Source organism: Berghia stephanieae, chromosome 3 (assembly GCF_034508935.2).
Source record: "Berghia stephanieae isolate SIO BIC M18660-M18661 chromosome 3, UCSD_Bste_1.3, whole genome shotgun sequence".
NCBI classification, from domain to species: Eukaryota; Metazoa; Mollusca; class Gastropoda; order Nudibranchia; family Aeolidiidae; genus Berghia; species Berghia stephanieae.
Window position 1 is genome coordinate 48,741,850 of NC_088362.1, and position 12,500 is coordinate 48,754,349.

Here is a 12,500-nt window from a genome sequence, read left to right on the forward strand (position 1 = left end):
TCCTCTTCTTCACAATCGTCGTTTGCAAAATCCGGAGCGTGCGACGTCTACAGGATACTGATGAGTTCTGGAAGGACTTTGTCGTATACATCAAGTTGTCCACCGTTACTGGCATGTTTTGGTTGCTCATCTTTCTAGGGGAATTATTCACTAATGATGTCATCAGGTAAGGGTATTGTTATATCCGTTGTTTTATAGATAGACGTCTATGTTTTTTTAAAAATTGAGCTTTATATAGCGCAATATCCACTAAATGTGCTCAAAGCGCTTTACAAAGGGTCCCTGGTCAACAGCAACATTTAACATGCAGGACGGGACATGACGCCTGTTAGGCGACATTACAATTTTTCGGACAAAAACAACGCTGTTTAACGGCGAGGTACTCATTTTACACATGAGTACGGTGAGAGAATGTGAGTAAAGAGCCTTTTCCAAGGACTCACCTATGCACCGAGCGCGAGGCTCGAACCCAGGACCTTCCGATCCGAAAGCGAGTGTCATACCACTAGACCACATAAAACCAACCGTTGAACAAATAGTTTGTTAGGAAGTATGAACACAAAATCAAGGCAACAGAGCTTTTTTCACCCACGAACCACAAAGGAATGGACGATCTGCCAGAAGAAATAATGACAGCACCAAATCATGAACAATTCCTGGACGTTCTAAACGAGTGCATACAACGTGGCGTTGGCTGCCCGGACGACGAAGAGAAGTACAGTATTTGGAATTAGCTACTTCTACTACTACTACTACTACTACCACTACTACGACGACTACTACTACTACTACTACTACTACTACTACTACTACTACTACTACTACTACTACTACTACTACTACTACTACTACTACTACTACTACTACTATCTACAAAACAACATTAAGTTACAGTAAATATAACAAAGCTTTTTATTCAAAAGTCATCATTGATAAAATTGATGGAAATAAGAAAAAGTTGTTTATTTTTTGTTTCTTGACGAATGTAACGATTTTCCTACAGTTGACAAGGAAAGGGTTAACCCTCTCTTTACTAACCATAGGAAACTCGTCAGATTTGTTATGATGCAATTAACTTTTATCATATTGAGGTATTTGTTTCGTGCATCACAACATTCCGAGTTTTAAAGAAAGAAAGTTGAGATTTTATATAGCGCAATATCCACTAAACGTGCTCAAAGCGCTTTACAAGGGGTCCCTGACCAACAGCAACATGTAGGACGAGACATGACGCGATATTATATTTTTTCCAACAGAGACAACGCTGTTTATGGCCATGTACTCATTTTATACCTGAGTACTGTGAGAGCATGTGAGTAAAGAGCCTTTTTCAAGGATTAAACTGGGCGCCAAATAAGGCTCGAACCCAGGACCTTCCGTTCCGCAAGCGAGTGTCCTTCAACAAGACCACAAAAAACATTTTTGTGTCGGGTTGGGACGAAAGGAGAGAGTTAAAGATTAATGATTCAAGCGCTTCGAAGCTTCGGCATAAGCGCTATATAAATGTACATTTATTGTTATTATTATTATTATTATTATTATTATTATTATTATTATTATTATTATTATTATTATTAATATTATCATTATTATTATTATTGTTATTGTTATTATTATTATTATTATTATTATTATTATTAATGTTATCATTATTATTATTATAATTATTATTATTATTATTATTATTATTATTATTATTATTATTATTATGAATATTATCATTATCATTATTATTATTATTTTTTTATAATTATTAATTATTATTTATTATTATTATTATTATTTATATTATTATTATTATTATTATTATTATTATTATTATTATTATTATTATTATTATATTATTATTATTATTATTATTATTATTATTATTATTATTATTATTATATTCATATTTTATCAAAGCATTAGGAACAATGTACACAGAATTTTGAATTTTTATCACAAAAACTTGATGGGGTTAAAGGCATTATCTATAAATGCTTAACAAAACCAGTATATACTATTTTTAAACATATAATTTAATAGAGTGTTTAAAACTTATAATTCTATCCCACCAGATGTTTGGCGATCGTCGCCAATGGATGCCAAGGCGTGTTCATATTTGCCTCCTTCATCGCTAATCGCCGAGTTCTAAAACTTTACGCCAAAAAATTCAACCTCAGTTGCCTCTCAACTGTAGAGGGATCTTCAATGTCTACACCAGACATGACTACAGCGACGAATGTAGTTGCCATGACAACAGAGACAAAGCCGTGATGACGATTTTTTTCTTACGCACTCTAACAAAACACGTTCAAAATAGATTTGGCTAGTTGATTTTTACTCCAAAATATTGTCTGATAAAAAATGACATTCACTTTGTCAAGAGGTCCCAAAGCCGAAGAAGCTATTATCACTTTCAAAATAAATAGCATAGCATAAGTGTCTTGGAATAGGATTCAGTAGTCTGATGTCACGTCCGTCCAGCAACGAGCAGCTTGGTTCTAAACAAAGAAAATCTGTACTTTTTATTCTTTATGCTGGCTTGAACTTTTTCACATGTCATGTGATCAGAATATATAAAGATAAAAATCAAAACATGATCAGATTTATAATGTTTTTCTCCTCTGGGTACATTTTTATGCTCGTCTGAGAAGTATTTCATAAGGGCGTCCGCCACTTTTCCGATAGTTTAGAACCAGTCACTATGTTACTAAGCGTCATTACGAGGGAAGTGATGTCACGACTGTTGAAGCCTATTGATACCAAGATTTGTTGACTGATAATTAATAATAGTTTGAACGAAACTAAACTATCGAAACTCTGGTATGCAGTACGTAGGTAAGTCATGCTGTCTGTAAAGCGATCGACTTCAAGGAGAATATTTCTACTTTTATTTTATAACTGAAATAAGAATGCTGATATTGAAATATTTTTAAATCTTAAGCAATTTGACAAAGAAAAAAGTAGTAAAAATAATCGCACGGGGTTCCTCTTTAACGGAATGCGCATCGGAACGTGTGATTTACCGCTCTGAAATAGATTACAATAGTCAAACGGAATGGAGGCTTTGATTTAATTAAAGAAGACAATTAATGCGGACGTTTTGAGTTTCCCCTTCGTCAAAGAGAACACGATACATGAAACACTAAAGACGAATGAGAGATGAGACAACGGCATTGTGAACAAAAGGGAAACCGAAACGTCTACATTATCCGTCTTCGTTAATTCAATTAATTTTTTTAATTGAGCTTTTATATAGAGCAATATCCACTCAACGTGCTCAAAGCGCTTTACAAGGGTACCCTGTCCAACAGCAATATTTAACATCTCGGACAAGACATGATGACTGTAAGGCGATATTATATTTTTTTTCGGACAGAGACAATGCTGTTAGCGGACAGGTACTCACTTTTCGGTGAGAGAATGTGAGTAAAGAGCCTTTTCCAAGGACTCAACTATGCGCCGAGCGAGGCTGGAGGCTCGAACCCAGGACCTTCCGATCCGAAAGCGAGTGTCCTACCACAAGACCACATAGCCGCACAATTAAAGCTTCCTTTCCATTTTACTTTTGTTATCTATTTCTCCGAGCTTCAAGCAGCAACATCTGCATTGAATACATTGATAAAATAATTTTTTAAAAGATATTTTGGCCATGAAAGTTTTATGTTAAATATCACTCATTAAAATGATACAAATATCAGTATTCTCATTTCAGTTATAAAATGAAAGTAGGAATATTCTCCTTGAGATCGATCCCTTTAGAGAATGTATTACTTACCTCCGTACTGTATATCAGAGTTTTAATAGTTTGGTTCAATCTATTATCAAGCAACAAATGTTGGTATCAAATCTAAAAATAAACAAACCCAAAAATCAAAACAAAAACAAACACGGCCCCCAACAAACAAACAAAAAATCACATATGCTATGCGATTTGTTACCTGTATGTTCCATCTTCAGAATTCTATTTCGATTAAAACGTCAAAGTTTCCTCATGTTTTCTGGTACGTAGACTTCTTTTTTTTTTTTAAATTCTTCTTTTGTTAACTAGGAGATTTCTTTTCTTTTCTAAATTTCTCTGTCAGTGACGTACCTATACATAATAAGCTTTAAATTGTATTTTAAAACTGCAATTATGACCGTCCCATCGTTTAAAAGTCCCATAACTAATTCAAAAAACATATTTGATTTTTTCCTTTTCTTTATTGAGGAGAGGGTTCTTTTGCAGTCACGTGATTTTTAGCACAATTGGAATAATATATCTAGTTTATCAGTGTTTTTTCATTACTATTGAGCTCTTTTGTCAACTGTGCCGATCTTAGTTTGATTAAATTCATAGTTGGACATCATGTCTTAAGGTTATAGCTCGACGTGTACATATTTGCAGGTCTGATTACCGAACGCATTAATGGGCTTGATTTTAAATTGCTGTAGTGGAAAATATTTTGTGTTCTTTTTAAAAAAAACAATAAGCCCATAACAATCTGCAAATAAGTACATGCTGCTATAGCAGAATATATAGGAATGAAAATTAAAATATTTCTCGTTTCGATGTTTATATTCATTTATTTATTTGTTATTTATTTATTTATATCATTATTTATTTATTTATTTATCTATTTATATATTAATTTTGCTTGTTAACTTTTTCTTTCTTTCCATATACCTGTGCTTGCTTGGATTCAATAAAAAGAAACTGTTACTTACTACAGATATCATTATGTCTTGACAGGGTCTGAATTTTACATCTTGTTGTGTTACCGTTTTAATTGTGTGGTTGTCGGCAAAGATATGGTTGTAAGTACAGCACGCTTCCTGCTAGATTTTGTTGTTGTTGAAGAAGCTGAATTATAGCTATTTTCTTGATTTCTCGTTTGTATTAAGAATGAGTACCTGCTTCAGGCAGCTGGTCATATTTATTTTGTCGTACTATGACTGAACATTTTCTTTCCATTCACATTCATTATATATTATATATATATATATTTTATATATATATATATATATATATATATATATATATATATATATATATATATATATATATCATAGAATTAAACGAATGAGAATACGTACGAAGCCTAAAAAGTGTCCACCAATGAAAGCATTCAGCGCCATTTTGTTGTTGGCTGAGAATGTAGTAATTACCATTCATTCGGTATCTATGTCAACATAACGAGACAAGAAAAACAACAAACAATATCAAAATCCACAATAAAATGTTTCAGAACTGTTGCGTATATTTATGGCACAACGAAGCTGTCAAAAAATGAAGTTAGAGAATGTGTGTAATCATGTATTATAATAACCTGTAATGTGTTTTCCAACCACCACATCATCTACTACTACAACCACCACCACAATATCATCACTAACACTACTACTACAACCACCAGCCCCACATCATTATCACTACCACTACTACTACACCACCACCAGCACATCATCATCACTACCACTACTACAATCACCACAACCACATCGTCATCACTACCACTACTACTGCAACCACCACCACCATATCATCATCATTACCACTACTACCACAACCACCACCACCACTACTACTACAACCACCACCACATCACTACCTCAACTACTACAACCACCACCACAATAGCATCACTACCACTACTACTACAACACCACAACCACATCGTCATCACGACCACTACTACTACAACCACCACCATATCATTACCATTACCACTACTACTACAACCACCACTACCACCATATCATTACCATTACCACTACTACTACAACCACCACAACCACATCGTCATCACTACCACTACTACTGCAACCACCACTACCACCATATCATCACCATTACAACTACTACTACAACCACCACAACCACATCATCATCACTACCACTACTACTACAACCACCACCACATCATCATCACTATCACTACTACTACAACTACAACCACCACCACATTATCATCACTACCACTACTACTACTGCAACCACCACCACCATATCATCATCATTGAAATATATATATATTTTTTAATTGAGCTTTATATAGTGCAATATCTACTAAATGTGCTCAAAGCGCTTTACAAGGGGTCCCTGGTCAACATTTAACATGTAGGACGGGACATGACGCCTGTTAGGCGATATTACAACTCTGTTAACGGCCAGGTACTCATTTTACACCTGAGTACGGTGAGAGATGTGAGTAAAGAGCCTTTTCCAAGGACTCAACTATGCGCCGAGCGCGAGGCTCGAACCCAGGACCTTCCGATCCGAAAGCGAGTGTCATACTACTAGACCACATAGCCGCATCATTACCACTACTACTACAAACACCACCACCACATCATCATCACGACCACTACTACTACAACCACCACCACCACCATATCATTACCATTACCACTACTACTACAACCACCACCACATCATCATCACTACCACTACTACTACAACTACAATCATCACCACCACCACATCATCATCACTATTACTACTACAACTACAACCACCACCAACACCACATCACCTCACTAACACTCAGTATTACAATCACTACCATTAGGTTTTGGAGCTTTACTTCATTTGAAATAAGGAAACTTCGGAATTGTATTTGGCATTGTGTTTATATATCATAATATAATTCTAATCAGTTATCTATTTAGAACTAGATACTATACAATATGTATGCCAAATACCACCCCAATTCCCATTTCTTGTGTGCGGGAATTCCTCTTTCGGCATTGAAATTGAGTGTGAGAGAGTCATCACTACACACATAAACAACAGAAACAATTTAAAAACAAGACTATGACACGCAACCACTCACACATGAGGCTATACTATTTATCATTTTCTCTATATAGAATAGGACAAGACAAACAATAGCTTGACTCTCGCTACACTTCGCATTGATGTTTGTCGTCTCACGAGTTCAACTCTCGGTCGACCTGTCAATATTCCTTTTTGCCTCGGACGTAATCATTAATAGAATGTTGTGTGGTTTTGACCGTGAAGAAAACTTAAGAAGTCACATTTATATCATTTTAGAGAGATCGTTTTGAATAATTTTGAGTTAAACGAGCGAGCAGCAACTTGTTTTCATGAACGGCCGATCAGCGCTTGTTTACTATAGTAACGCGATTCCCAGCCAACATCAAAATGGCGGATATTTTTCTCATCGAGGCCGCTGGTTGGTTAGCCAATAAGAGCACCGTACGGTTTCCATTGGGTAAATTCCTTGATATATATATATATATATATATATATATATATATATATATATATATATATATATATATATATATATATATATATAAATGGGGTCACTCACTTATATGTGGCCGAAATATGTTTCTGTTGCTTCCATCCACGTCGTCAGTCGACATATTGTCCGTAGAATGATTTTATTCTCTTTGGGATTGATGTTGATATTTTTTAAGGATGCAAAAATATCAACATCGATCCCAAAGAGAATAAAATCATTCTACGGACAATATGCCGACTGACGACGTGGATGGAAGCCACAGAAACATATTTCGGCCACATATAAGTGAGTGACCCCATTTATACTTTTTAATTATCTCTAACTATCATTATCGAGCACTCTCGTACCTACAAGTACCCACCAACACTCATATATATCATATATATATATATATATATATATAATATATATATATATATATATATATATATATATCAAAAGCTTCTTGTTAAATGGGGGTCCAGATAGCTCACTTGGTGGAGCACTCGCTTCACACGATCTACTCAGATGGGTCACGGGTGAAGTCGAGATTTTTTCCCCTTGTCCACTCAGCAGTGATTGGATAGTTGGGTCTCTTAGATCTGGCGGAAAGTATTTTGCAAAAGACTAGCGTCCTATCTAAAGGGCAGTAAGCAATCGCCATTATCCGTTTCATTCTATAGAAAACGGGATAAGCACCGACTCAATGGATCTAAAGCAGATCTGCCTATTATTACGAAACAGTTGTAGAATTACGAAATTTTGGCTCCAATTTTCAGACCATTTCTAGTCGTTAAAACTTATTGAAAATGTAAGCCGATGCGCAGACTACATAATTTTAAGGATTTTGAAATGTTATCCAATTCTTGTGAGAGTAAATTATTTATTTTTAATGTCAACTATAGCGACTGCAATTTTATTCTCCTGAAAATTTCGAATAATTAAATTTCAAGTAGGCAGGTCTGGTCTGAAGGCTCTGTAGGAATGCACGTCAAAAAGATTCAAACTCAACTCTATGAGAAGTAAACGTTTTCTGCGCAAAGGAAAAAAAAATTGTTTAGTCTGCAATGTGTGCACTTAGGATAATTCTCACCTTGAACAAAAGGAAACCGAGACAACATTATTATCATTATCCTTTTAAAAATTCAAATCAGAAATAATTGCATTCAACAAACAAATCCAAATTGCACATATTCAAGAGTAATGTATTATCATTTCTTTTATATGGAGCAGAATCTTGGAACTCAATAAAAACCGTCTGTAACAAACTAGATATTTTCCAAAACAAATGTCTACGAAAAATCTTCCATATTTTTTGGCCCAACAAAATATCAACAAAAGATCTTCTACATATAGCTGACATGACCCCCATTTCTGAAACAGTCAAATCAAGAAGATGGAGATGGATTGGCCACGTTTGTAGCGATCATGTGGATTCTGCAGGGTATTCGCAATAGGGGAGGACCAATGGAGACCAGGAGAAAATCGCTGGAAAGAGAAATGACATCCTTCGATTGGACCTGGAGTGAGGTTCGGAAGCTGGCGGAAGACAAAAGCCACTGGCGCTCTTTACTGTCGACCTTTTGTGTTTATGAAACACCATAGTGGTAAGTAAGTAATTTAAGTAAGTAAGCAACCAACAAATACAAGAAACACAAATCATGGGAACTACGTGATGAAAAATTATCTTGAGTTGTTCCCCTTGCTTAACGAGCATGTTTTTGTTGAGTTTTAATTGTTTATCATTATAATGCAAGATCATGTCATGGGTTAAAGGCTTATAGGAGTAAATCCTTTAATTGCAGTTATTATAAAAAGCAATCGAATTAGACTCCTTTCGGTAGTATCACGTGTCAACGACAGTCTCAGACTTTGGATGGACTCAGGCTGGACACACGGGGTAGGTTGTGGCATATATATATATATATATATATATATATATATATATATATATATATATATATATATATATATATATATATATATATTTTTTTTTTTTTTTTTTTTTTTTTAGTTTAAAAAAAATTTTTTTACTTTTTTATTTTTTATTTTTTTATTATTATTATTATTTTTTTTGTCCTACCTTTTAATTTTTCCCTCATCTTATTATTTCCTTTTTTTGTCGACCGTAACCCAAGACTGTTGCAGGTAGTTTTTTTTTTAGGGTGCAATGTAGCATCATCCTCAAAATGTGCTGATCTGACCTAAACGTATCGAAATACCGCTGCTGAAAACAAACAATTCTCTATCTGAGGTTGTGTCAAAAGGTCGTTTTTGTCGCGTTCTTCGAGAAAAAAAAAAAGCTCCAATAAGGAGGGGTTTTATATAGCGCAATATCCACTCGAAATAAACACTGGCTCCATAAGCCCCTATTGACTGAAAGCGACTTTTTTTTTATAATGAAGAAAAAAAGGGGAGGGGGGGGGGGGGAGGGGATGCGCTTTTATGACCCCGAATGGCCTGAGGGTATGTTTGAATGTGTCGTGTTTACCATTCAGCCACCTTATTTTAAGTTATAATGTAATTCTGGCAATACTTTTCATGCTAAAATATACTTCAGCCACTTTACTATAAAATAGTTGTAATGAAATTCTGGCAAATCTGATACTCTAAAGAAAATATCTCAACGTAGAGATGATTCAAACCTTCTTTCTTTTCTGTTGTTTTCCAATGCTGTTTCCACAAGAAGCCCCCTCGAACTAGTCAATATCAGAAAATGAATTGTATACGTCTGTCGATTCAATCTCCATCCATTTCCATTTGTGTTATAAAATAGTCCGTCAGAGCCACTGGGCCCATGGAGCCGGAATTTATCCAGGTTTTTGTAGCGTGAAACGGACAATAGCAATTGCTTTCTATATTTTGGATAGGACGCTAGTCTATTGCAAAGTACTTTCTGCCAAATCTAACAGACTCAGCTACCCATTCCCTGCTCGGTGGACAGGAAGGGTGGGTAAGAAAAATCTACTGATTACGGGATCGATCTTGGTCCCTTTGCGTGTGAAGCGAGTGCTCTACCAACTGAGTTATCGTGACCCCCGTTATAAAACAAACAAACAAAAATTAGTGATTACACATTTACAATTTATTACATCTATTATTATTAATATCAAATCTATCTCAAAGTGTTTTACACGTATATTTATAACCTGTACAATTCAATATGACGGAAAAGCAAGTCTTTACATAATAAGTTCTGTTCACCAAAATCATGTAAAAAAACAAATCTTTGCACAATTTATTAAATTCTCTCCTTATCTCTCTCTCTCTCCCTCTCTCTCTCTCTCCCTCTCTCTATCTATCTATCTATCTATCTATCTATCTCTCTCTCTCTCTCGCTCTCTCTCTCTCTCTCTCTCTCTCTCTCTCTCTCCCCATCTCTCTCTCTCTCTCGCTCTCACTCTCTAACTAAAACGCATATGCACAATCACTACAATATACACTGGAGCACACTTTTCAGATTTATTTTTTATCAATAAGAATAACTGAGGTCAATTTTTGCTGTCCCTACAATTGTCTCTCTTTCAATCCTACATGTTTTTGCCCTTGCCCTGGGTGTGACCCTTCGCCTAAATGGAAACAATTAAATACTATACGCTTCTTTCTTTTGGTTAATGATTTTTTGTTTTGTTTTAAGCTATATATGACCCAACTCCTTAATCGTGTTATTACGTTGGGATAAATCATACGCTTTTTAAAACATATTTTTTGGAACAAATTTGGGCATAAAATAAAGAAATCTCAGTTAACTTGGTATGGTTTCATTAAAGAGAATTATCGTAAACCACAGAAACTCAGCCATATTTTTTCTCCAATTGTTTTGACTGCACTCTATTTTCTTCGTCTAAGTCAGTTCGAAATGAAACGAGAATAAGGCAATGTGTTACATATAAGAGTGCAGAGAGATTTTGATGCTATGCCTTTCGGTCAAATACTCCCAACATCCGCCAACCAGATATAACATACATGCAAACCACTCAAGTTTTTGACGGGCTAATTTATAGTGGTAGTTTTAGTCACTCATGGGTAAATATCGACCAACTGTTTGTTCAAAGAATGTCAAAACATTTTCAGCTTTGTGAAATAAAATGGCGATTACCCAGGCAACACAACAGAACGTTACCAAGGCAACGTAAAATGTCATAGTCATCCATTCAGGACGCCGGGCTCTTTTTATGACGTCACTAAAGTCGAACATGGACTCTTTTCGAGACGGTCTTGTTGCCCCAGTAGGATGTGTGTATTGTTTGGTGGCTTGAGGGATTTGATGTGTGACTAACGTAGATGTACGGGGATGATTGCTGGTGGTGTTGGTGCTACTGTTGTTGATGCTATTAATATCGATGTTGTCGCTTCTGCTGCTACTTCTTTTGTTCGTGCTGTTGGTTATGCTGTTGTTGCTGCTACTTATGAAGCTACTGCTGTTATTGTTATTGTTGTAGAAGATGTTGTTGGAGGAGGGCACCGTTGGCCGTTTCTCGTTGTATCCAAGCGCTAGTTTACATTCAGGCGACTTTTTTGTCGAAGGTGACGATGCCTTGCTGGTTAGTCGTGTGTGACGAGGACGACAGGCTCGAGTCATGGCGGTGACAATGAATTGTCTGGCCCCTTGCCATTTCCCTGGTCCTGTTAGACGATACTGTAAAATGATGGAAAAAGTCATTATAATTTTGGGATTGCAAGAATAATGGTTACGATAATGATGATAATGTTGATGATGATAATAATGATGATGATGATGATGATAACGATGATGGTGATAATAATGATTATGATGATGATTGTGGAGGTGGTGATGATGATGATGATGATGATGATGATGATGATGATGATGATGATGAAAATGATGATGACGATGACGGTGATGATGATGATGATGACGATGATGATGATGATGATGATAATGATGATGATGATGATGATGATGATGATGATGATGATGATGATGATGATGATGATGATGATGATGATGACAAAGATGGAGATAAAGATGATAATGGTAAATGATCATAATGCTATATGATATACTGACGAAGATAATAGAAGTAGTGAATACGATAATGTTAACAATGTCATATTACTCACCTGCGCAGGAAAGCAGGGACCCAAAAAGCACTTGATGGCCAATTCTGGGTCTGTAAACAACATTCTAAACAAGTTTGGTTTGGCCTGGATATGTGAGGCTATTTTGTCCATGTACTCAATCCAGAATGTCTGTATGGATGAAAATTGTAAATTCAAAATAACAAGATATACGAAATCTTAATTTTGCAGTTAAAGTAA

At 35.4% G+C, this 12,500-nt stretch overlaps 2 protein-coding genes across 2 annotated transcripts in view; one reads left to right on the top strand and one right to left on the bottom strand.

Moving 5' to 3' along the window:
- LOC144969266 (uncharacterized) overlaps positions 1-3,736 on the top strand; it is a 24,811-nt gene extending 21,075 nt beyond the window's left edge. The window contains exons 12-13 of the mRNA XM_078908378.1: positions 1-166; positions 2,061-3,736. The exon at positions 1-166 is cut by the window's left edge and continues 45 nt beyond it. Coding sequence (XP_078764504.1) covers positions 1-166; positions 2,061-2,259 — 365 coding nt within the window. The 3' untranslated portion in view covers positions 2,260-3,736. The remainder of the gene's footprint in view (positions 167-2,060) is intronic.
- Positions 3,737-10,283: 6,547 nt separating this feature from the next.
- LOC144967900 (flavin-containing monooxygenase 5-like) overlaps positions 10,284-12,500 on the bottom strand; it is a 26,641-nt gene continuing 24,424 nt past the window's right edge. The window contains exons 8-9 of the mRNA XM_078905654.1: positions 12,303-12,431; positions 10,284-11,856 (exon numbers count right to left, since the gene is read on the bottom strand). Of these exons, the coding sequence (XP_078761780.1) occupies positions 11,230-11,856; positions 12,303-12,431 (756 nt within the window). The 3' untranslated portion in view covers positions 10,284-11,229. The remainder of the gene's footprint in view (positions 11,857-12,302; positions 12,432-12,500) is intronic.